Genomic DNA, 26,667 nt, shown 5'->3' on the forward strand with positions numbered 1-26,667 from the left:
ATTACAAATTACAGAAAAGCTCCCTCCTTGCAATGGGTAGGCACAAAATGTGTCTGCAATCGAAACTATAAACCCCGCTCCTGAATGCTTTGTGGCTTATTTTTGGTTCTCTCTGAGGCAACTGTATACCAGCCCTGCTGCCTGGGTCCTGCAGATCACGCTGCAGTCCTCAGCTAGCTGCAAAACCCTGGCCAGAGAACGCCTCCCAGACGATACTGGAAATTATACCCACCCCCCAGCCCTCGAAGAAATCTAGACAGATGGTTGAAACTACAAATTCCCCCTGGGTGATAGATTCTAGTCTTTAAAAAATGGTAAAAGTCACCTAATTGCTGCAGTAGACCCAACTGGTGGGCTAAATGAATGTCCTTACTTGAAAAATAGATGGGAAGTTTAATTTTTACACAAATTTTTATCTTTGTGAAATAACAATTTTGGGAAAGTTGTTTTAATGAGTAAGGCAATATGGAACCAGTTTGTTTCGGTTACCTCTGATTCTACCACTGGGTGGTCATTGGAGGACTTACGTAGTCTTTGTGGGACTGCTGTGTCTCCCCTGCCCTGCAGTAACTTAAATGGCTAGTCTCTTTTCCATCATTTGGTAAAGAGCCGTTGGTCCTGAAACCTCACCAGATAGCATTTCTTTGCATCCATCTACCACACAGCATATGTGCAGAGGCCCTCTGGCTAACAGTATATTCTCCACCGCAGGGGATAACAAGGGGTCCGTGAGCTTGAATCGAAATTCAAAAAAAACCCAAAACATTCTTGTGGGGACGTGTTGATGCGGGTGTGATATACTTATTAAATAATACACTGTATAGTGTGGACTTTGTAAGCATTCTGTGGTTTTCACCTGGCTGGCCAAGGGGTCCATGGAACAAAAAAGGTTAAGACTCCCCGCACTACAGCCAGCTCTTCAATAGGAAGCTGAAAAATACTTGGATTGCTGGTACGCTGACCTTTCTATGCTTGTTTTCATCCTCCAAAGAACAAGATCTAGGTCTTCTTTTTCCAAATTTGTGAACTAGTGAAGGAGCAATTGTATCCTAGAGTTCGCCTCACCACAGTCTAGCCGAGGCCAGGAGAAATGAGAAAATTAGACTCTAGGAGTGTTAGCGGGTGAAGACAGCTGATAATCTAGCCAAGTCTCCTTTGATACCATATTTTTAGCATGTGGTACCAGAGAAATTTTCTATAGCCTCTGCTGCAATGACAATACAATGCTTCATTAAAAAAAAACCCTGTCTAACTAAATGGCCTATTCATGGTGACTCATCTTTAACTTCTAGTGTGGAAGAATATTCTCTTCAGGGTGGGGCTGCATTCAAGTTTAGTTGCTCACCCAGGAGCCTCTGGATAATCTGTTTTCTGGACTTCTCAGGCATGGAGCAGGAGTCAGGAGTGGCCAGCTGCCCTTACAAATTTGCAGTCCTGGTTTCTGTCCTGTTTTCTCAGCTGGGAGGGCTTCTTTATTTCTGACTTCTTACCTCATTTCTTCTTCCCTCATTCATTATTTTGAAAAGTAGGCATAAGATTATATTCAACTTCAGAAGGGAACTGGTTCACTGCCTGTCCTAGGACCCCCTCCTTGCTGTCACTTGAAACCACCAGGACCAGAGTCAGTTTGACTAGTGGGTCCTTTTTTCTTTTTCTTTTTTTCTTTTCTTTTCTTTTTTCAAAGATTTTTAAAATTTTTTATTTATTTCTCTCCCCTTCCCCTCTCCCCCCCCAGTTGTCTGCTCTCTGTGTCCATTTGCTGTGTGTTCTGTGATCCCTTCTACCCTTATCAGGGGCACCGGGAATCTTTCTTTTTGTTGCATCATCTTATGTCAGCTCTCCCTGTGTGCAGCACCATTCCTGGGCAGGCTGCACTTTCTTTCGCGCTGGGCGGCTCTCCTTACGGGTGCACTCCTTGCGCGTGGGGCTCCCCTACGCAGGGGACACCCCTGCGTGGCAGGGCACTCCTTGTGCCCATCAGCACTGCGCATGGGCCAGCTCCACACGGGTCAAGGAGGCCCGGGGTTTGAACCACGGACCTCCCATGGGGTAGACAGACGCCCTAACCACTGGTCCAAGTCTGCTTTCCCCTTTTTCTTTTTAAAAAGAAAGAAAGTTTATATTTACATGTAACTCTCAGGTTGTATTTCTTCCATCCACAGTTCAGGTTTCTTCATACTGCTAAGTAGAGCTGTATGTGCCCTGAACGCTTTCTCTGATGGTCAGAAAACTGAGGCCTTTTGGCTTGGGCTTTCAGCTCGTGGGATGAAGGAGGGTTAAGAGTTATACCTGTTTTTTTTTACAGGAGGAAGAGAGCAGTTCCTTATAAATTTGTGACCATACACCGGGTTTGCCCAGGGCGATCTTCATTTATTCTGGCATAATCATTAGTATTCACTCTCAAAACTATCCTGGTTTGAATGACAAGGTTTATAGTCACCCAAACTCATAAGCCATGTTATGGGCTTGGGATACAAACCCATAAAAAGATAGAACTCTTTAAGGTGGAAGTTCCATAGGGGAGCCACAAGTGGTGGAAGCTGGATATTAGAGAAAGAGGATTGCTCTGGCCTAGGTGGTCAGGGAAGGCTCCACAAAGAAAGGGGGCTTTCAGTGGTGCTGGAATGGATTGGGGGAGGGTGAGTAGAGAAAGGAGAATATGGAAGGGAGCTGCTATTTACAGAGTAAGCACTTCTGTGCTATCTGTTTTAATCCTTGTAACTCCATGAAATTGTTAACAGTATTATTCTCATTCTTATAGGAGAAAAATGAGGCTTACAGAGGCCAAAATCCCATAACAAGGAAGAATCAGAGCTGGAGTTCAACCCCAGAGTCTGTGATCTTTTCAAATAGCACCTCTGCTGACTTCAGGCAGGGAAGGACAAATAGTGCCAAAAGGCAGAGGCTGGAATGTGCAGATCATGTTTTGGGGGGGGCGAATTGACCGGTCAGGCTGGGTAACGGGGAAATGGGGGGTGGGGGAGGAAGGAATGCCACCATCTCCCTTGGTCACCCATGTTCCAAGATTTGTGAGTCCCAGAGTATTCCTATTGGGCTACGTCCTTTTGGTTGCTGTTTGGGCTTCACTGAGCACAAGAGGGAAACCAGTTAGTTTTTAACCTACCTCTAGAGATAATTTTTCCTCTCTGCCACCATGAAGCTGCATTTCGTCCCTGTGTTCAGCTTAGCTTTCTTTTGATGCTGGGGATCTGACTGATTCTGGTTCAGCTGCTGCTTAGAATGAAGCAGCACTAATCAAAATGAGTTTTGGAAGGTTTCTGAGGGGTTCTTCCAATCTAGCAATTGGTCTCTCCTCCTTGCTCTGTCTTTTCTCTGTTGCTCTTAACTTTTTTCTCCAGAGTCAGGGCTATATTGGCCTCTCAGTGTTTATACAGTTGCCTTTCTAGAGAACACAGTGCCCCCTCTTACTGCATCAGCAAGCAAGTTATCTCTGCAGCCACTTTTCTCAAGTGCTTTGCTGTCACTTTGGTCCACAGCCATCTGGGCAGTTCTTAGTATCCAGGAAACAGAGAGAGCCTTCTCTGGTGTGGGGAAGAGGAATTGCGAATGAGAAGGGCTACTGTAGGGCTACGGTCTTGGGTATAGAATTCTCTTATTGTGTTGGGAAAAAATCGAATGTTGAAGGAGAATCTTCCCCCCACTGTGCTGTTCAGTAGTGATGGGCCTTGGCTGCCCCACTCTCGAAATAAGCTTAGAGAAATGGATGCAAGGAAGAATCTGAGGGCAAACTTACCCCAAGGGCCCTTTATCCAAAACCCTGACAAATAATCTCTGCCTTTTACACTTCTCTCTAGGGGTGGAAGTAAGAAATGGGGAAAATGGTAGTTTAAAAACAAAACCCTGTCTAGTAACTAGATAGGACAGTTTCACCACCTGTTCAGTGGGAGCCAAGGGGCGGGGGTGAAGGGTGTGGAATAACCTACAAAGGGAGATGATTCTCTGTTTCCCTGAGTCACTTTTTTCCTAAAGTGACATTCCTTGAGAACTGTTTCTTGCTATGCTTTACTCCTCTGAATCCCCATCCAGTTTTTCCAAACTCTTTCTTTCATCTAAAAAATCTTCCCTGTTGAAAAAGCCAGAGTGTGTGGATTTTTCACCTTCCTGTGACCTGGTAGTTCATAAATGGGGGCAGGTTTTGTCCGCAAGGGGACATTTGGCAAGTCTAGAGACATTTTTGTCTCCAGACAAATGTTTGACTGTTAAGATTGGAGGTGCTATTGGTGTCTAGCGGGTGGGGCCAGGACGCCACTAAACACCCTCTGCGCACGGGGCAGCTCCCACGGCAAAGAGTTAGCCAGTCCAGAACGCCAGCAGCGCTGAGGTCGAGACGCCCTGCTGTAACCGGGGTATCTCATTTTGTCTCTCCTTACCCCATCATCACTCAGAAGCAGGCTAAGACAAATTTCAAAAGTAAACTGGCAAAAAAAAAAGACAAAAACAAAACAGTGATGTTTATTTTAAAAAGTAAATTGCTAAGAGTGAATTCCTGTGCCCTAAACTGAGCTATATGATTTCTTTTCACCCAGCAGAATGCTTGTACCCGAAACAAATAATAATTCTTAAAGTACCTACCTTTTTAGGTTGTTGTGAGGATTAAATGATTATATGATTTAATCTAACATGTAAAAATGTTAGAATAGTGCCTTGGAAACTCAATAAATGTTTAAAGCAAAACAAAAATGAAACCCTGTCTGCTACCATGGACACTGCAGATTTTAATGTATTTTATTTTTTTAACACTCTGATAGCCAAGGAGACACTAGAGAACAAAGCTAATAATAACAGCAGAATTCCCTCCCTCTTGAGAGTTCTTTATCAGCAGCTGGACTTTTCAAAGCTTTAAAAATAAAAGTAAAAGCAGCAGCAGCAACTGTGCTTGCCTCTACTCTTTAATCTGAACCTGCTGGGCAATGTCTATTTCTTGGGTTAGGAGAGGCATTGGTTATATCTGGTTATTGTTGGAGCTTTTCAAGGTAGGGTATTTTCACCTTTCTTTTCTTTTTTTTTTTTTAAGATTTATTTTTATTTTCTTTCTCTCCCCTTCTCCCCCTCCCCCAGTAGTCTGCTCTCTTGTGTCCATTCGCTGTGTGTCCTTCTGTGTCCGCTTGCATTCTTGGCGGCACTGGAATCTGTGTCTCTTTTTTTGTTGCATCATCTTGCTGCATCAGCTCTCTGTGTGTGCGGCGCCACTCCTGGGCTGGCTGCACTTTTCACGGAGGGCGGCTCTCCTTGTGGGGCACACTCCTTGTGTGTGGGTCATCCCTATGCGAGGGCCATCTCTGTGTGGCACAGCACTCCTTGCACGCATCAGCACTGCACGTGGGCCAGCTCAGCACAGGGGCCAGGAGGCCCTGGGTTCGAACCCTGGACCTCCTATATGGTAGGCGGATGCTCTTATCAGTTGAGCCACATCTGCTTTCCTCACCTTTGTTTTCAAAATCTCTTTGCCTATTCTCATGATTTACATTCTTTTCCCTATTTTGAAAATGGGAAAAAACTAGGGTTGATATACCAAAGAAACATAACTTTGATACATCAGCTACTCCAAATGCTCTACCTTTAACTTCCTCTGTGGTGCCCAGAGAAGCTTAACACATCAGAGGATTATTTACTGTTGTTCTTCTGTAAGTTAGCATTCAAGGAGACAGTGTTAGAGAGAGGAAAGAGCCCTTTTCAACTTACTGGGTAGGTGACTTAGCTAAAATGCTTTTACCCTCTCTGCTAATACCTTCTTCCATAAAATGAGGACCCATAAGATTATCTGATATACCTCTGTGAAGTTCAGTGAAAGGAGCTGTGTAAAATCCTACATGAGTTTAAGGTAAATGGAAATGGATGGAGTGCTTTAATTAGTTCTCTGTTCTCCTTTCTTTCCAGGAGTCCCGACCCCTCCATGTTGTGCTGGGAAATGAATCCTGTGACTTGGACTCCATGGTGTCTGCTCTCACCCTGGCTTTTTACCTGGCAAAGGTGAGTACCTAGAAACAGTCCTTTAGAATGGAAAGATTGATGGGACTATACAAGATAGTAAAACCTCATATGAAACATAGAATGGAAAGATTTGCATTCAAGACTCAACTCTACCATTTACATGCAGTTAGCCTTGGGTAAGTCAAATCCCTTAATTTTGCCAAGTTTCATGTCATCATCTAGCAACCTAAAATGATATTTTACAGTGTTGCTGTGAGGATCAAATAAGGAAATGTATTTTGTTTTTGTAAACCATAAAACAGTATTCACTTTGATTTCCTTATGGGTTTCAGTGATCCATTGCTTATTCCTCTTGTCCAAGTCAGCTCTTGAGGTCTGGGTGTCCTTCTTCTGCAGCATCTGGAATAGGTCTTTTCTATGTTATCTTGTCAATCTTCATGTTATTGCTAAAAAGGAAGGAAAGCAAGAGTGGTACGTTCATTTTTATAGAGTGGGTAATTGTGGCTTTGAGAAAGACAGAACTTGCCCAAGATTATGTCTCCCTTGGTTTCAATGGTTCTGTTACTTTTTCCTATTTTTCCAAAACACTGCCATACCTTCTTTTCACTTTCCTATCCAGACAACTGAGGCTGGCAAGATCTTTGTGCCAGTTTTAAATATAAAACGTTCTGAGCTACCTCTACGAGGTGACAACGTCTTCTTCCTTCAGAAGGTTCACATTCCAGAATCTGTCTTGATCTTCCGGGATGAGCTTGACCTCCATGCACTGCACCAGGCTGGCCAGCTCACCCTCATCCTTGTTGACCATCATGTCTTGCCCAAGTAAGTGGAAGGAAGTTAAGGTGATGCTTATGTGCCATGCTGGGACTCTGAGAGCAGGGTAGAAAGGGAGGAAGAAAGAATGTTTGCTTTCAAGTGTCTCATGGACTGGTCATAATTGATAGGTCATATAAGATATAGAAAATCAACAGAAAACATTGTGAGTTATTCAGTTGTGCAAGGAATAAAAAGAAATTGAAACAAGGAGATTTCAAGCTAAAGTGTAATTCATTTAAAATCATTTAGGGGGAAGCGGACTTGGCCCAGTGGTTAGGGCGTCCGTCTACCACGTGGGAGGTCCGCGGTTCAAACCCTGGGCCTCCTTGACCCGTGTGGAGCTGGCCCATGTGCAGTGCTGATGCGTGCAAGGAGTGCCCTGCCACGCAGGGGTGTCCCCCACGTAGGGAAGCCCCATGTGTAAGGAGTACAACTCGTAAGGAGAGCCGCCCAGCACGTAAGGAAGTGCAGCCTGCCAGGAATGGCGCCACACACACGGAGAACTGACGCAGCAAGATGATGCAACTAAAAGAGACACAGAGTCCCGTGTCGCTAACAACAACAGAAGCAGACAAAAAAGAACATGCAGCAAATGGACACAGAGAACAGAGAATAGACAACTGGGGCGGGGGAAGGGGAGATAAATTTAAAAAATAAATAAATAAAATAAAATCATTTAGGGAAGTGGATGTGTCTCAAGCAATTGAGCTCCCGCCTACCATATGGGAGGTCTGGGTTCAGTTCCTGGTGCCTCCTAAAGACGAGCAAGACAGCAAGCTAACCCAATAGGCTGGTACAACAAGATGACACAACAAGAGGCACATGGAGGAAAACATAATGAGAGACCCAACAAAGCAGGGAGCAGAGGTGCTACAGTAATTAGGCGCCTCCCTCCCACATGGGAGGTCCTACATTCGGTTCCCAATGCCTCATAAAAAAAAAAAAGACCAGCACACAACAAATGCAAACAACGGGGGGATGGGGGGTGGGGTATAAATAAATAAAAAATAAATCTTAAACCAAAAAAATCATTTAAAAAAGCATTTAAATCTGCCTTTGGTATCATTATTTTAAGATTTTGTGGCAGATTTATTGTAATAGAAACCTTTGGAAAATGGTTTCAAATCTAATTTTTAAAAAGTTAATAAAAGTATTTCCTATATAAACTTGGCGACTTTAGAATAATGTATTAATGATAGTCTAAATAGCTCATTAGTGTCTTTTAACAAATGTGCACCCCTATAATAATTCCATCCTTAATTTAGGATTGGGAAAAACTGGCAAAAAAGCAACACTAGTATAATGCCAAGTATGTCTGCCTCCTGCTAATATTAAATGGTATGTTTTTTCCTTGAGTACACTGTGGTTGTAGCAGGACATTGAGAGAAGGTAGCCTAAGGATTAATGCAATCCAGCCAGCCGTTAGAGGGTGAAGGTGAGGCAGAGTCCCTATCCTCAAAAAAATTTCAGGAAGAGAAAGCTAACTAGGCAAACAGGTGCTAGAGTGTTAACCGTCTCTCCAGGGGACCGTAAGTACACAAAGGATAGAGTGGTTCATTTTACCAGGAGGGCATCAGGAAAGATTTCCTAGAAGAGTTTACCCTTAATCTAAGTCTTGAAAGAGGACTATGTGTTTGTTCAGTGAATAGGGAAGAGTAGATAGTTAGAGAATAATTAATATAAGTAAGCAGGCAAGCATGAACTAGTGTGGTGAGTTAAGGGAACTGGAATTTATTTTGCACAGCTGAAGCGTTAAATGTGAAGGATAAGCAGGCCATGGAAAAAGATCAGACTAGGGAAACGGATTTGGCTCAACTGATAGAGCGTCCACCTGCCATATGGGAGGTCCAGGGTTCAAACCCAGGGCCTCCTGACCTGTGTGGTGAGCTGGCCCATGCGCCATGCCACGCAGGGGTGTCCCCCGCATAGGGGAGCCCCACATGCTAGGAGTGTGCCCTGTAAGGAGAGCTGCCGCATGCGAAAAAAGCTCAGCCTGTCCAGGAGTGGCACGCTACACACATGGAGAGCTGATGCAGCAAGATGATGCAACAAAAAAGAGACACTAACAAGAATGGTGCTGCTGACAAGAATGCAAGTAGACACAGAAGAATACGCAGTGAATGGACACAGAGAGCAGACAATGGGGGGTAGGGTGAAGGGGAGAGAAAAAAATAAAAAATTAAAAAAAAAAAGAAAAAGATCATGCTAAGTGGTAGGCAGGGGCAGATCATGGGGGCCTTGCTAAGAAAAAAGAACTTTATTTTAGGGCCATGGGAAACTGGTATTAATTATTATTTACTCAGGGTCCTAATAGAATCACATTTGCATTTTCACGTGATCCCTCAGCTTAGAATGGCCTAGGACTGGAAGCAGGTGAAGAGATAGAAGGCACAGGACCTAGTGACCTGCATGGAATTTGGGAAGTGAGTGCGATGAGGAAACGGGAGATTTAGAAAGTTGTGTGTAAAGGGAATGCAGTTTGGGATAAGACATTTGCAGCAGATACTTTATCAAATTCACTTGTACATTATTTAAAGATAATTTCAGTTGTAACATTAAAGGAAAATTGAGAGGAGAGAGTGAGGCAGAGGTGGTGTCCAAAGGTCTGAGCATTTGCCTAAGATAGCCTGCATCCTTCATGTGAAGGTGGTGCTTGGTTAGAAGCTCCTGGCATTCCCCTACCCTCCCTTCTTTTCTCTTTTTTTCTTTCTCCCCACTCCCACAGAAGTGATGCAGCCCTAGAGGAGGCAGTAGCAGAGGTGCTAGACCATCGGCCCATTGAGCAGAAACACTGCCCTCCCTGCCATGTTTCAGTAGAGCTGGTGGGGTCCTGCGCTACCCTGGTGACGGAGAGAATCCTGCAGAGGGCACCAGAGATCTTGGACAGGCAAACTGCAGCCCTTCTGCACGGTAAGGGTGGCTTTGGGGTTGGGATCTGACTAGTTCCTTGATTCCTATCCCAGGGAAGGGGCAGGGGAAGGTCTAGACTCTTCTAGCCTAACCATACCCTCTCAAAGCCATTCAGCACATACCAAAGGCTGGGATTCCTCCCAAGGGTGATTAGACATTTGTTGAAAGGGTTGAGGGGAAAAGGAGAGTTGGGCTAGTCTATCTCTTTCTGCTGATGAGATTCTTTGATGGAATTTGGCCCACTGAAAAGAGGTCATCTCTCTCTGACCGGACTGCAAAATCTCTAAGGATTGGAGTGTTTGGGTTTCCTTTCTTCCTTTCCCCCATTTTCCCTGCCTACATTTTAGTTTGGATTTGGGAGGTTTTATTCAGGCCACAGTCAGTTCCAGTAGTTTGTTTTGTTTTCAGTGAGTTTGCCATATGATCTCCTCTATGGTGTCCTTTTCATTTGAGGGTCACATGTGTTGCAGTGCTTGTGAGTGGAGGGCCACGGGACTCCAGTTCTGCCATCTCCCTTTTCAACAGGAACCATCATCCTGGACTGTGTCAACATGGACCTTCAAGTTGGAAAGGCAACCCTAAAGGACAGCAAATATGTGGAGAAACTGGAGGCCCTCTTCCCAGATCTGCCCAATAGAAATGACATCTTTGATTCCCTACAGAAGGCAAAGTTTGATGTATCAGGTATCAGGTGTTTTTTGTTTTTTGTTTTAAAGATTTTGTTTTATTTATTTCTAACCCCCCACCCCCTTTTTTTGGGTCATCTTCCTGCTTCAGCTCTCAACGTGTGCAGTGCCACTCCTGGGCGGGCTGCGCTTTTTTCACATGTGGCAGCTCAATGCAGGATGCACTCCTTGCACATGGGGCTCCCCTACGCGGGGGACACCCCTGCGTGGCAGGGCACTCCTTGCACGCATCGGCACTGCACATGGGCCAGCTCCACATGGGTCAGGAGGCCCTGGGTTTGAACCCTGGCCCTCCCATGTGGTAGGCGGACGCTCTATCAGCTGAGCCACATCCGCTTCCCAAGTATCAGGTGTTAAACTGACTTCCTTCCTTGCCACATGAGGAAACAGGTGGTAGCCTTGTTCATTGTATTCTTAAACATCATCAAAACAGTCTCAGAGAATGCATAACTAAGTGTAAGCCAGAGAGAAACTAAGAGAATCTGCACAGGCCCTAATCCGTCATATACTGGACTGTTCTATCTTGGTTCTTGGATAGGATGAGGAGGAATATAATAAGAGTCTCAGAGATTTCCAGTACAATCAAAAAGAACATATACATAAAACATGCTGAGGGAATACTGAATTAGAGTGAGACCTAGGTAATTGGTTAGGGTGGCAGAAGAAACCTAAAAAGCATAAAAAGGTCAAGAGAGGCAAACAATCGTCAATAATCTTGTACCCAGCTATCACCTGTTAACTTTAAAAAAGAGAGAAAGTGCCACATGAATAGGGATAGATAGTTAAGCGATACAGAAAGGGACAAAATCAAAAGTAAAAGCCTTTCTTTTCCTACATCCCTTCTCTCTAAAGTCCCTTGCTCCAAAGGTAGCTATTGTGACCCAAGAATTTAAAGTAATTTTGGATTATATAATTGCATTTTCGGTTATCTCCCCTCTTCATTGCCCCGAAGAGATGCTGTATTTTTCCTCTTCCTTGACCTATCTTGGTGTCCAGCTTCCTGGTGTTGGGACCCTGGGCTCTCCTGTTTGATGCCTAGACTCACATCCATGTTCTAGGACTGACCACTGAACAAATGCTGAGAAAGGACCAGAAAACCATCTACAGACAAGGCACCAAGGTGACCATTAGTGCAATATATATGGATTTGGAGGTAAGAGCAAGATGTGGACGTGGGAAGGGAGAGAAAACCTCTAGTTATATATGCAGCCTTGTCCCCCACTCCAAATTACACCCAATACCCTTACATCCAACATACACCTTGTGCCTATCCACTCTTCTCCCTGTCTGCTGCAACCACCATAGTCCGTCATCTCTCACCTGAAATAGCTTCCATACTGGTTTCCCTGATTTCCTTTTGTACCCCTACAAACAGTTCTCCCCAGTGCAGCCAGAGTGAGCTTGTAGGTAAATCAGATCATTTCCGCTTCTTCCCTCCACTGCCTTTTCATTGCACCCCTGTTAAAATCTAAATGCTTTACCATGGTTTATAGAGCCCTACTTGATCTGGCCTTGGTTTTCCTAAACTTCAGCTCATTGCAGCCCCGCTCTTCTGCTTACAAAACTGCAGCCACGCTAGTCTTCTTTCTGTTTCTTAGTACCACTAAGCTCATCCCCAACTCAGTGCCTTTGCACTTGCTTTTGTCTTTGCAGGACTGGTTCCTCCTTATCATTCAGGTCCCACCTCAGATGTCTGTTGTTTTGATAGGCTTCTCCTGACCACACTATCTGAAGTATTGTCCCCTGTGCTCAAAAATCTTTAGTAGTTATCTTATTTTGTTTTCTTCATAGCACTCAACATTCTGAAATTATGTTGTTTCATGGTTTCTTTGTTTATAGTCCATGTCTCTCTAGTTTATTAGTTTCACCAGGGCAGTATCCCTGTTTCTTTTGTTTCTTCTGTATCTCCATCACCTTTGACCATGCTGAGCACATAGTAGATGCTTAGTAAATTTTGTTGAATGGGTAAATGAATATCACTTTGATAATGATGGTTAAAATTTTTTTTTATTAGAGAAGTTGTAGATTTACAGAAAAATCATGCAGAAAATAGAGTGCCCATACCCTCCAGCACCCCCCACTTTTTTTTTTTTAAGATTTATTTATTTATTTCTCTCCCCTGCCCCGCCCCGGTTGTCTGTTCTCTGTGTCTATCTGCTGCATTGTCTTCTTTGTCTGCTTCTGTTGTTGTCAGCGGCACGGGAATCTGTGTTTCTTTTTGTTGCATCATCTTGTTGTGTCAGCTCTCTGTGTGGGTGGCGCCATTCTTAGGCAGGCTGCACTTTCTTTCCCACTGGGTGGCTCTCTTTACGGGGTGCACTCCTTGCATGTGGGGCTCCCCTACGCAGGGACACCCTTGCGTGGCAGGGCACTCCTTGCGCGCATCAGCACTGCGCATGGGCCAGCTCCACACGGGTCAGGGAGGCCCGGGGTTTGAACCGCGGACCTCCCATGTGGTAGACGGACGCCCTAACCACTGGGCCAAGTCCATTTCCCCACAAATATTTTTAATTTTGATAAAGTCCCATTTTTTTTTCTTTTGTTGTTCATACTTTTAGTGTAAAGTCTAAGAAAACATTGTCTAACACAAGGTCCTAAAGATGTTTCCCTATGATTTCTTCTAAGAATTTCATACATGAGCATACATAAATAATAAGTGTATGGTAAAATTGTGAATTTACAAAACAAATATGCATAACATCATACAGGGCTCCCATACATCACCCCACTACAAATTCCTTGCCTTGTTGTGAAACACTTGTAATAAATTATGAAAGAACATCATCAAAGTATTACTACTAACTACAGTATGTATCTTACATTGGGTGTATTTCCCCCCATGTACCCTTTTTTTTGTTGTTGTTGTTAATTATTTAAAGTATACAATCAGTGGCACTTGGTATAATCACAGAGTTGTGCATTCATCCTTTCAATCAATATTAGAGCATTTTCATTACTCAAAAGAAAAGAAAAAATAAAAAACAAACCATTATCATACCCATATGTTAGTGCTACTAATTACAAATCCTGTGAGTTTTTTTTCATTATTTCTATTCATTTCCAAACATTTATAAACAACTTTTTACCAATTCTGCACAGATTAAACCTCAGCTTTCTATTTTCTAATCACATTCTAATCTCTGGTGTCTTATATTCTAGCTATTAATTCCATGAGTTTGCTCATTATATTTAGTTTGTAATAGTGAAATCATACAATATTTGACTGTTTGTGTCTGGCTTGCTTCATTCAACATCATGTCCTCCATTTTGTCATATGCTTCACGATCTAATTTCTTCTTGCAGCTGTATAATATTCCATTGTGTGTATTTACCACAGTTTGTTTATCTATTTGTCAGTTGATGGACACCTGGGTTTTTTCCATGTTTTGGCAATTGTGAATAATGTCACTATGAACATCAGTGTGCAGATGTCTGTTCATGTCACTGCTCTCAATTCTGGGTATATAGCCAAGAGTGGTATTGCAGGGTCACATGGCAGATCTACATCCAACTTCCTTAGGAATCGCCAAACAGTCCTCCACAGTGGCTGTGCCATTCTACATTCCCACCAACAATGTGTATATAACCATTCCTATCTCGCCACATCCTCTCCAACACTTAAAATTTTTGTTTTGTTAACAGTGGCCATTTTAGTAGATGTGGAATGGTATCTGATTGTAGTTTGGATTTGCATTTCCCTGATAGTCAGTAATGGTGAACATTTTTTCTTGAGTTTTTTTCGCCTTTTGTATTTCTTCTTTAGAAGAAACTACACAAAGGTCTTTTACGATTTTAAAATTGGGTCATTTGTCTCTTTACTATTGAGTTGAGGATCTCTTTATATATCATGGATATTAGCCCCTTGTCAGTTTCCAAATATTTTCTCCCATTGAGTAGGTTATCTTTTACCTTCTTCACAAAGTCCTTTCAGGTGCAGAAGTGTTTAATTTTAAGGAGGTCCCATTTATCTATTTTTTCTTTTGTTGCTTGTGATATGGGTGTAAGTTTAAGAGACTCCCCTCACCCACTACAAGATCTTGTAGATGTTTCCCTACATTATCTTCTGGGAGTTTTATGTTATCTTCTAGGACCTGGCTTTTATGTTTGGATCTTTGATCCATTTTGAGTTGATTTTTCTATAGGGATTGAGATAGGGGTCTACTTTCTTTCTTTTGAATATGGATATCAGTTCTCCCAATGCCATTTGTGAATAGACTGTTCTGTCCCAGGTGGGAGGGCTTGACAGTCATGTGAAAAACCACTTGATCATAGATGTGAGTCTATTTCTGAGTTCTCGATTCAGTTCCATTTGTCAGTCTGTCTAACTTTATGCCAATACCATGCTGTTTTGACCATTGTAGCTTTAAAATACACTTGAAGATCAGAAAGCGTAAGTCCTCCAACTTAGCTCTTCTTTTTTAAGATGTTTTTGGCTGCTTGGGATACCTTTCCCTTCCAAAAAAATTTGGTAATTGGAATTTCTATTTCTGTATAATAGGCTGTTGGAATTTTGATTGGTATTGAGTTGAATCTATAAATCATTTTGGGTAGAATTGACATCTTCATGATGTTTAGTCTTCCAATCCATGAATATGGAATGTCTTTCCATTTGTTTAGGTCATCTTTGATTTCTTTTAGCAGTGCTTTGTAGTTTTCTAAATACATATTCTTTTTTTTTTTTTAAGATTTATTTATTTCTTTATTTCTCTACCTTTCCCCCCACAACCTGCCCCGGTTGTCTGTTCTCTGTGTCTTTTTGCTGCGTCTTCTTCTTTGTCCGCTTCTGTTGTCAGCAGCACGGGAATCTGTGTTTCTTTTTGTTGCATCATCTTGTGTCAGCTCTCCGTGTGTGCAGTGCCATTCCTGGGCAGGCTGCACTTTCTTTCGCACTGGGCAGCTCTCCTTACAGGGTGCACTCCTAGCATGTGGGGCTCCCCTACATGGGGGACACCCCTGCATGGCATGGCACTCGTTGCCCGCATCAGCACTGCGCGTGGGCCAGCTCCACACGGGTCAAGGAGGCCTGGAGTTTGAACCACGGACCTCCCATGTGGTAAACGGACGCCCTAACCACTGGGCCAAGTCTGTTTCCCCTAAATACATATTCTTTACATTCCTAGTTAATTTAATTGCTAGATATTTGATTCTTTTTGTTGCTATTGTAAATGGAATTTTTTTCTGGATTTTTCTCCTCAGCTTACTCATTACCAGTTGTATTAGTCAGCCAAAGAGGTATTGATGCAAAGTACCAGAAATCTATTGACTTTTTTTTTTTTTTAAAGATTTATTTATTTAATTTCCGCCCCCCCCTCCCCTGGTTGTCTGTTCTCGGTGTCTATTTGCTGCGTCTTGGTTCTTTGTCTGCTTCTGTTGTCATCAGCGGCAAGGGAAGTGTGGGCGGCGCCATTCCTGGGCAGGCTGCTCTTTCTTTTCACGCTGCGCGGCTTTCCTCTTGGGCGCACTCCTTGCGCGTGGGGCTCCCCCACGCGGGGGACACCCTTGCGTGGCACGGCACTCCTGCGCGCATCAGCACTGCACATGGCCAGCTCCACACGGGTCAAGGAGGCCCGGGGTTTGAACCGCGGACCTCCCATGTGGTAGACGGACGCCCTAACCACTGGGCCAAAGTCCGTTTCCCTCTATTGACTTTTTAAAAATTTATTTACTTATTTATTCCTCCCCCCACCCCCTCCCCCATTGTTTGCACTTGCTGTCTGCTCTCTGTATCCATTTGTTGTGTGTTTTCTGTGTCTGTCTTCTTTTAGAAGGCATTAGGAACCAAACTTGGGACCTCCCATGTAGGAGAGAGGTGCCAGATTGCTTGAGCCATATCTGCTCCCTGCTTGTTGTGTCTCTTGTTGTGTCTCCTCGTTGCATCACCAGGTTGCATCAGCTTGCCTCATCAACCTGCCTGTCATGTCAGCTCGCTGTCTTGCTTGTCTTCTTTAGAAGGTACTGGGAACCAAACCCAGGACCTCCCATGGGGGAGGCGGAAGCCCAAGTGCTTGAGTCATATCTGCTCCACATCCTTTACAAAAGGATACCCTTTATAAAGGGCATTCATTTGGGGTAAAAGCTTACAGTTACAGGGCCCTAAAGAGTCCAAGTCAAAGTACCATAAGGGGTATTTTCTCACCCAAAGTCTATTGCCATGTGTTGATGCAAGATGGTGGGTGATACCTGCGAGGGTTCAGCCTTCCTCTTTCCTCTTAAAGCTCCATGGGCCCAGCTTCTTCCAGTCTCAGCTGTAGGCTGGCATAGGGCTCAGCTGCTCTGTTCTCTTCAGCTGCAAACTATCAGGCGAATGGCTCATGTCTCTTCCCTGGGCTACAGGATCCTCTTCTGTGTCTATGGAGCTCTCGTCCTCTTTTCGTGTATATCTGCTTCTATGTTCTCCTAGAGTGAGTGTCTTTTATATAGCCCATCAAGAGGGTGTGGACTCAACCCTGCATGCCCTAATGACATGGTCAAATCAAAGCCCTAATCTTAATTTAATCAAAGGCATCTCAGCTGAATCTAATATAATCAAAGGGTACCATGCCCAGAGGAACAGACCAGTTTACAAACATAATCAGTATTTCTTTATGGAATTCATAAATAATATCAAACTGCCTGCCACACTAGTGTATAGAAATGCTACTGAGTTTTGTGTGTCAATCTTGTATCCTTCCCACTTTGCTGACTCATTTATTAGTTCTAATAGCTCTGTTGGAGATATTTTGGTATTTTCTAAATATAAGATCATGTCATCTGCAAATAGTGCGAGTTTTACTTCCTTTTTTCTAATTTGGATGCTTTTTATTTCTTTTTCTTGCCTAAATGCTCTAGCTAGAACTTCTAGCACAATATTAAATGACAGTGAGTGGTGGCAGTGGGCATCCTAATCTTAGAGGGAAAGTTTCATCCCCTCCCCATTGAGTATGATGTTGATTGTGGGTTTTTCATATATGCCCTTTATTATACTTAGGAACTTTCTTTCTATACCTATCTTTTGATGTGTTTTTATCAAGACAGAAATGGTGGATTTTGTCAGCTGTCTTTTCTGCCTCAATCGAGATGATCATGTGGTTTTTTCCTTCAGTTTGTTCATGTGGTATATTACATTAATTGATTTTCTTATGTTGAACCACCCTTGCATACCAGGAATAAAACCCTCTGGATTGTGGTGTATAATTCTTTTAATATGCTGTTGGATTCTATTTGCAAGTATTTTGTTGAGAATTTTTGCATTTATGTTCATTAGAGAGATTGGTCTGTAATTTTCTTTTCTCATAGTATCTATCTGTCTTTGGTATTAGGGTCTTGTTGGCTTCATAAAATGTATTGGGTAATTTTCCCTCCTCTTCAATTTTGTAGAAGAGTTTAAACAGGATTGGTGTTAATTCTTCTTGAAATGCTTGGTGGAATTTACCTCTGAAGCCATCTGATCCTGGACTTTTCTTTGTTGGGAGATTTTGGATGATGGATTCAGTCTTTAAATGTGATTGATTTTTTTTTAAGATTTATTTTATTTTATTTCTTTCCCCTCCCCCATGTTGTCTGCTCTCTTGTGTCCATTCGCTGTGTGTTCTTCTGTGTCTGCTTGCATTCTTGGCACCAGGAATCTGTGTCTCTTTTTGTTGCATCATCTTGCTGCATCAGCTCTCTGTGTGTTTGGTGCCACTCCTGGGCAGGCTGCACTTTTTTCACATAGGGCGGCTCTCCTTGCAGGGTGCACTCCTTGCACTTGGGCCTCCCCTATGCAGGGGACACCCCTGTGTGGCATTGCACTCCTTGTGCGCAGTAGCACTGCATGTGGGCCAGCTTACTACATGGGCCAGGAGGCCCTGGGTTTGAACCCTGGACCTCATATATGGTAGGTAGAGCTCTATCAATTGAGCCACATCGGCTTCCCAAAATGTGATTGATTTTTTGAGTTCCTGTATTTCTTGTAGAGTCAATGTGCTTCATGTATTTCTAGGAACTTGTCCATTTCATCTAGATTGTCTAAGTTGTTGGCTAAGATCCTTTTTATTTCTGTGGGGTCAGTTGTAATGTCCCTGCTTTCATTTCTGATTTTATTTATTTGCATTTTTTCTCTTTTTTCTTTGTTAATCTAGCTAAAGGCTTGTCAATTTTATTGATCTTTTGGTTTTGTTGATTTTCTCTATTACTTTTTGTTCTCAATTTCATTTATTTCTGCTCTAAACTTTATTTCTACCCTTATGCTGTTCATTTTGTTTTCTCCAGTTGTTCAGTTAGATCTTTGATTTTAGTGCTCTTCTTTTTTAATATAGGTGTTAGGGCTATAAATTTCCCCTCAGAACTGCCTTCACTCTATCCCTTAAGTTTTGTGTTTTTTTTAAAGATTTATTTTATTTACTTTTTTCCTCCCCTCTCATTGTTCATACTCACTGTCTACTCTCTGTGTCTGTTCCTTGTGTGCTCATCTTATTTTTAGGAGGCATCAGGAACTGACCCAAGGACCTCCCACAATGGCTTGAGCCACCTCTCCTCCCTATCTCTTAAGTTTTGATAAGCTGTGTTCTTGCTTTCATTCATCTCAAGATATTTACTAATTTCTCTTACAATTTCTTCTTTGACCCACTGATTTTTTGAATTGTTTGTTTAGCCTCCACACATTTGAAAATTTACCCCTTTCCTATCAATGATTTCCAGTTTCATTCTATTATGCTTTCAAAAGGTGCTTTGTATAATTTCAATCTTTTTAGGTGGTAGGGGGGATTGAACCAGGGATCTCATATATGGGAATTAGGCACTCAACCACTGAGCTAAATCTACTCCCCTCAGTCTTTTTATATTTATATTGATATTTGAGACCCAATGTGTGGTCTATCCTGGAGAAAGATTCATGAGCACTTGAGAAAATGTATAACCTGCTGATCTGGGATGCAACATTATGTATATTGTGTGTTAGGTCTAGCATCTTTATCATATTGCTCAAATTCTCTGTTCCCTTGTTGATTCTAATTGTTCTGTCTGTGATGTCAGGGGTGTGTTGAAGTCTCTACCTTGGCTCTCCCCTTGTCTCTCTTATTTTTTTTTTTCTGTTATCCTATGAGATTTATTCATCTGTGTGTTTTCCAATGATACTGATTTAATTCCTTGTCTCTCTTTTACTGTGTCATCATCTTGCTGTTTGACTCACTTGCATGGGGCACTGGCTCACCATGCAGGCACTCACGTGGGCACTCGTGCAAGCACTGGCTCACCACATGGGCACTTGTGCAGACACTGGTTTGCTGTACAGGCACACTTTCTCTTCTTTTTTACCAGGAGACCCCAGGGATCAAACCCAGGTCCTCCCATATGGTAGGCAGAAGCTCTATCACTTGAGCCACATCTGTTTCCCAGTTTCTGTTTATTTATGAATTTTTTTTTTTTTAAAGATTTATTTTTATTTATTTAATTCCCCTCCCCTCCCCCGGTTGTCTGTTTTCTGTGTCTTTTTGCTGCGTCTTGTTTCTTGTTTCTTTGTCCGCTTCTGTTGTAGTCAGCGGCACGGGAAGTGTGGGCGGCGCCATTCCTGGGCAGGCTGCTCCCTCCTTCACGCTGGGCGGCTCTCCTTATGGGTGCACTCCTTGAGCGTGGGGCTCCCCTACGCGGGGGACACCCTGCGTGGCGCAGCACTCCTTGCGCGCATCAGCACTGCGCATGGGCCAGCTCCACACGGGTCAAGGAGGCCCGGGGCTTGAACCGCGGACCTCCCATGTGGTAGACGGACGCCCTAACCACTGGGCCAAAGTCTGTTTCCCTATTTATGAATATTTTAAACTCACCTTCAGATTGGAAGAACAATTTTGCTGGATAAAAAATTATTGACTAGCAATTCTTCTCTTTCAGTATCCTAATTATATAGGGGAGCCAATGTGGCTCAGTGGTTGAGTGCCAGTTTTTCACATACGAGGTTCCAGGTTCAAGCCCCAGCCTGGGAACCTCAAAAACGAAAACAAAAAAAAACTCCCATTGGGATTTGAATAAAGAGCATCCTAATTATATCATACCACTGTCTTCTTGCCACCATGTTTTCTGATGAGAAATCCGCACTAAGTCTTAATGGGCATTCCTTGTATGTGACGGTTTGCTGCTCTCAAAATTTTCTATTTATCTTTGATGTTTGACATTCTGAGTAGTATATGTTTTGGAGTAAGTCTGTTCAAATTTATTTTGATTGGGGTACACTGTGCTTCTTGGGTATGTAAGTTCATTTCTTTCATGAGAGTTGGGAGATTTTCAGCCATTATTTCTTCAAATACTCTTTCTACCCCTTTTCCCTTCTCTTCCTTTCTAGAACTCCCATGACACATACGATTTTGTGTTTTGTGTTATTATTCAACTCCCTGAGCCCCTGGCCAACTTTTTTCTATTCTTTTGTCTCTCTTCAATTTCAGCTGTTCTGTCTTCTGTGTCACTCATTTTTTCTTCTGTCATTTCAGGTCTGCTGTTGTATATCTCTAATTTTGTTGTTGTTGTTTTTGAGGTATGGGAGTCAGGGATTGAACCCAGGACCTCATATTTGGGAACCCGGTGCTCAACCCCTGAGCCACATCGTCTACCCCGTGTTGGTTTTATCATTTGTTTGCTTGTTTTTTTTGCTTTTAGGAGGCACTGGGAACCAAACCTGGGACCTCCTCTATGGGAAGAAGGTGCCCAACCTCTTGAGCCACAGCCATTCCTTCCTTCTAATGTGTGGTTTTGTGTTTTTTTTTTCTGTCTGGTGGCCTGATTGTCTTTTTGGTGCATTGCTTTGCTGTGCAGAGGCCTGTGCTTCTCCGCGCTGCTCAGGGGCCTTTGCTTTACCATGCAGGTGTGGGATGCCTTTTTTCTTTTTTTACCAGGAGGTCCCAGGGACTAAGCCTAGGTCCTCCATATGATAAATGGGAGCTCAATTGCTTGAGCCACATCTGTTTCCCTCTAATGTGTTTTTCATCTCACCTAGTGTATCTTTCATTCCCATAAGCTCTGTTATTTTTTTGTTCAGGTTTTCGTTCTTCTTTGTGCTCACTCAGTGTCTTTTTGATATCCTTTATCTCTTTTGCCATGTTGTCTTTCAACTCATTGATTTGATTTTGTAGATTTCTATGAACTTCATTTATTAGTTGTCTCAAATCCTGTTTCTTATCTGGGGCGTTGATATATTTCTTTGCTTGGCCCATTTCTTCCATTTTTTTAGTATGGTTTGTAAATTTTTTTGCTGATTTCTAGGCATCTGATTATGATGGTGAGTTTACTCTGATGCTAATTTCTAAGGATTTAGTGGCAGGAACCTGTGTTATCATGTTCTTTGATTCTTGGTTCAAACTATTCTAAGTCTTTAGGATTGTCCCTGTTAGTTGCTCAGATCTGGGCCGTGGACCCAGTAATGGATTGCAGAGCCACTTCCCAGGATCTTGGGGAGGAAGGCATTAAAGGCTGTAAGAACCTCTTTGTGTGTTTACTTCTCATTTCCTTGCTGCACTTCCTTGGTCCGCCCGCAGGTGGCGCTCTTTGGAAGCCTCTCAGTTCAGTGCCTGGTGGGAGTGTGTCCCCGCAGCACCAGCAGCAACCACGGGCAGAGGGCCCTGCCGCGCCACTCTTCAGAGCGGACCAGTTCAAACCTTCTCAGGGGCTTGTCTCTACCCTTTGGTGGCAGCCACCTTCCTCTGGCAGGGTAGGAGATGATCCTCCTCCCCTCCGCGTCCTCAAGAACCGTCTTGGTCAGCAGGGAGGGTGACTGAGAGAGGGTTCGTCTCTTTAGTCCCCTGCTGGCTCCCCAGGTAAACAGTGATGCGCCCCCCCTCCCCAGCCTGAAGGGCATATGGACACAGCAGGCCACATTTGTGAGCAAAAGCTGGATCAGCCTACGAATGTGTCTGTCTCTCTCCCTCCTGTTTCCTGGGGAGGTGGATCCCTGAGGTCCCTTCTGTCCTCAGCTGCACGCCAGAGGCCAAAGAATTCAGAGCCATCTGCTCGACCTGTGGGAGAAGGGTGCCAGTGGCGCAGCTGCTGTGTCCACTCAGGCTTTCCGCTGAGATTCTTTTCCTGTGCCGCTCTCTCTTCTGGGTGGTAGTCAGCCTTCCCCTGGTATCCTAAACTCTAGAATGTGTTTTTCCCCGGGCCATTCGTGCCTGTCCTCTAGCTGTTTTTCTGGTTGAGAAATGAGTCCTGTGTCTTTCTAATCCACTATCTCCCTAGAAGTCCTCCTATATCTCTTCTTTTTTAAGATAAGTATTTAGGGATTTGAATTTCCCTCTCAGGACTGCCTTTGCTGTATCCCATGTTTTTTTCTTTCTTTCTTTCTTTCTTTTTAAAAAAAGATTTATTTTATTTCTTTGTTTTCCCCCTCATTGCTTGTGCTCGCTGTTTGTTCTCTGTCCATTTGCTGTGTGCTTTCTGTGTCTTTTTGTCTTCTCTTCAGGAGGCACCAGGAATCAAACATCAAACCTGGGACCTCTCATGTGGGAGAGAGGTGCTCAATAGCTTGAGCCACCTCTGCTTCCTGCTTTGTTGGGTTTCTCATTGTGTTTCCTCTTTGTGTCTCCTTGTTGCGTATTCTTGTTGTATCAGTTCTCTGCGCCAGCCTATTGTGCCAGCTCACTGTCTTGCTTGTCTTCTCCAGGAGGCACTGGGAACTGAACTTGGGAACTCCCATGTGGTAGGTGAGAGCTCAATTGCTTGAGCCACATCCACTTCCCTCCCATAAGTTGTGTTCTTGTTTCATATGTCTTAAGATATCTACTAGGGAAATGGATGTGGCTCAAGTGATTGGGCTCCCATCTACCATATGGTAGTCCCCAGGTTTGATTCCTGGGGCCTCCTGGTGAAGATAAGCTGGCCCAAGCTGCAGAGAGCTGATGGCCCGTGCCACGGAGAGCTGGCGCAGCAAGATGATGCAACAAAGGGAGATACAGAGGACAGACAGCGGGAGACACAGCAGATCAGGGAGCTGAGGTATCACAAGCAATTGGGTGTCTTTCTCCCACACCAGAGGTCCCAAGATCAGTTCCCTCTTCTCCTAAAAGAAAAAGACAAGAAGAAAAGACAAGCAGACATGAAAAGAACACACAGTGAATGGACACAGAGAGCAGACAGCAAGTGCAAACAACAACAATGGGGGGGGATATATTTTTTAAAAAAGATATCTACTTATTTATTTTGTAGTTCTTGGTTCAATTTGCTCTAGAGATTTAGGTATGCCCTTGTTTAACTGCTCAAACCAGGGCTAAGGACCTAGTAATGGGTTGCAGGCCAGTTTCCAAGGGTCTTGGGGTGGGGGGCAGTAAAAGCACCTGATTGCCTTTATTTATTTGTTTTCCCCTTCTTTTTTTGCACTTTTCTTGTCTGCCAGCGGATGGCACTCTTTGGCAGACCTCTCAGCTCAAACCTGGGGTACTAGGGGGATTGTAACTCTGAGGCAGGTGGGTGGTACAGAAACAATGTCCTCAGGGTGGGCCAAGACTCACAATTAGATTTTCTCAGAAGCTGTTCTCTCTTGACAAGGCCTTCTTCTCTCTACCTCCTCAGCAACCAGCCCAGGACAGTAGGGAGAGTGTTTGAGAAGGCAAATTATTTTTAGCTCCCTGCTGGCTCTCAGAACAAACACCTGCAGTCCCCTTGGTGCACAGCTGCTGCAGTCAGCCAGACCACTGTTTGCTCAGAGAGTTGGGGGATGGGCACCAGCTGTTGCTGTTGCAGCTTTACTCACTGGATTTTTCCAGTCAGCCAATGTCTAAGGCATATTGTATAATGAGACATAAATGTGAAAACAAGATTTGAAGCTGCTTGAAAAACAGAAATGCTTTGTTTCAGCGTTACTTTACTGTGTTTTCATTTGGCCTGCAATTTATGAATGTGCAACCTGGTTTACTTTTGTTTATCCTACACATTGTAACAATTCCTTTTATTTTCCTCTATAATTTATTTTTTACATTTATAATTTTCTCTTTGGGGCCTCCCAATTAGGTTATAACATTGGAATGTAACTGTTGATTTTAGTTTGATGTCTCTGTGAAATGCATTCTGCTATCCGTATGTTATTTCTCAGTTCTTGTTCTTTCAGCTATATGTATGCATAAACATACCATAGTGAAATTGTCTGTTGAATACCAGCACATTCATTTGTACCTGATGCTCATAAAACACATCTTCCAATGTCTTTCCCCCCTTGCTGTCACCTCATAGAAAGACTTGTATGCTCCATAATGATCTGCAACTCTCTTCATCTGATCAAAGTCTTCTGCTTGGGTGAAGAAGTACAGCCCCTTAAGAAGACAGAGCTTTCCCCAGGTTGAGCAGAGGCACTCCCAGTCATCTTGCTCAATTCAGTGCCAAAAGAGTTAATAGTGATGATAAAAGCACATCTGTTGGTCTCAAACTCAAGAATGGGTCACATAGGCTCTCTTGGCCTAGAGGAGCCTGTACCAAATCTTGGTATGTATTTCCATCTTTCTCTCCCATTTTTCAGCAAGCTCTGTCCTTTCCCCCATTTCCCAAATAAATTCTTTTTACTGGCCTAACTTAAAAAAAAGAATGGGGCACATAATTTCTGTGTTCCTCCTTTATTCTTTTTTTTTCTCTTATCTTTTTTATCTTTTTTTTTTAAAGATATGCAGATCACACAAAACCTCCTTCAGTCTTTTGCATACGGATATCCATTTTTCCCAGACCCGTTTGCTGAAATTGAGTGGGGTTGGCACCCTTGCCAAAAATCAGTTGGCCATAGATGTGAGGGTCTATTTCTGAACTCTCAGTTTGATTCCACTGGTGTATATGTCTGTCCTTGTGCAGATACCGTACTGTTTTGACGACTGGGCTTTGTAATAAGTGTTAAAATCTGGAAATGTGAGTCCTTCAACTTCCTTCTTTTTCAAGATGTTTTTGGCTATTTAGGGCCCCTTACCCTTCCATATAAAATTTTTTTTAAAGATTTATTTTTTATTTATTTCTCTCCCCTTCCCCCACCTCCCCAGTTGTCTGCTTTCTGTGTCCATTCACTGTGTGTTCTTCTGAGTCAGCTTGCATTCTTGTCAGCAGCACTGGGAATCTGTGTCTCTTTTTGTTGCATCTTCTTGTTGCGTCAGCTCTTCGTGTGGGCAGGCTGTGCTTTTTTCACACTGGCTGGCTCTCCTTACGGGGCGCACTCCTTGAGCGTGGGGCTCCCCTACACAGGGGACACCCCTGCGTGGTAGGGCACTCCTTGTGCACATCAGCACTAAGTGTGGGCCAGCCCATCACATGGGTCAGGGGGCCCTGGGTTTGCACCTTGGACCTCCCATGTGGTAGGTGGACGCTCTATCTGTTGAGCCAAATCTGCTTCCCCCATATAAATTTGATGATTGGCTTTTCCGTTTCTTTGAATGCCGGGAGCCTAAGAAAACCAAACCAACACAGTACAGGCCTTTCATAGTCTTTGTAAATTGACTTTGCATTGGCTAGTGCTCTTCTGCAGAGTTTAGCCCTCTTATGAAGATCAGCCCTAGACCAGTGCAAAAAGCAGAGTCCTCTCCATCTTTGCTGATTGTACATCTTGTCCAAGGCTTGTGCTTGCTCTTATCCTTAGGAATTCCATTTATGGGAATGCATGCCCCCTCTACTCCCTAGTAAATGGACTTTCTCTCCCTGCTGGATGCTCTTTGTATGACTTTTTGGCCACTTTGACTTCATGTTTCTTACACCACTTTAGCTGTCAGCAAGTTGCAATTCAGTCTTCCTTGTTGTCACCTAATACATTGACCCTGACCTACAGGTACCCCAATATGCACGTAGGGGTTACTCTGCTCTCTCTGGAACAGGGCCAGGGACCAACAAAGGGCACAGGCTGGCTCCACCCTCTGCCCGGGAGGGGATGAGGAGGGGATAGCAAGGGCTCCACAAGCTTTTCTCATCACCTTTTTTTTTTAGGAGGTATCAGGGATTAAACCTGGGACCTTGTACATGCGTCATCTTGCTGTGCCAGCTGTCCACGGGCACGGGCCATCAGCTCTCCGTGGGCACAGGCTGTCAGTTCTCTGCGGGTGTGGGCCAGTTTGCCTTCACAAGGAGGCCCTGGGACACGAACCCAGGGCCTTCCCATATGGTAGACAGGAGCCCAATTGATTGATCCATAGCCGCTTCCCATAAAGCTGTGTTTTCTTGATTCAGCATTCTCCTGATTCATGCAACCTTTAATTGTTTTCCAGAGTTTTGTGGAAGATGGCTCTGCAGTTTTTGGTAGTTGTCCAAAAATTCTATGGGGCTATAGCACCCTGGAGCATCTCACTCATACTACCATCTTGGTCTGATGATGATGTGGTTTGCTTTTGTTTTAGGTACCAGGGCCAGGGAT

The 26,667-nt window shown here is 43.6% G+C and overlaps 1 protein-coding gene across 3 annotated transcripts in view; it reads left to right on the top strand.

The window, feature by feature from the left end:
* PRUNE1 (prune exopolyphosphatase 1) overlaps positions 1-26,667 on the top strand; it is a 32,823-nt gene that overhangs the window by 765 nt on the left and 5,391 nt on the right. For 2 of the 3 annotated variants that reach the window (XM_058275343.2, XM_058275342.1), the window contains exons 2-6: positions 5,899-5,991; positions 6,572-6,774; positions 9,494-9,678; positions 10,204-10,362; positions 11,423-11,517. In XM_058275343.2, coding sequence (XP_058131326.1) covers positions 5,899-5,991; positions 6,572-6,774; positions 9,494-9,678; positions 10,204-10,362; positions 11,423-11,517 — 735 coding nt within the window. Of the gene's footprint in view, positions 1-4,900; positions 4,995-5,898; positions 5,992-6,571; positions 6,775-9,493; positions 9,679-10,203; positions 10,363-11,422; positions 11,518-26,667 lie in introns of those variants that run through there. The other variant, XM_058275341.2, reaches the window with a different exon arrangement.

This window comes from Dasypus novemcinctus, chromosome 13, assembly GCF_030445035.2.
Source record: "Dasypus novemcinctus isolate mDasNov1 chromosome 13, mDasNov1.1.hap2, whole genome shotgun sequence".
Taxonomy (NCBI): Eukaryota; Metazoa; Chordata; class Mammalia; order Cingulata; family Dasypodidae; genus Dasypus; species Dasypus novemcinctus.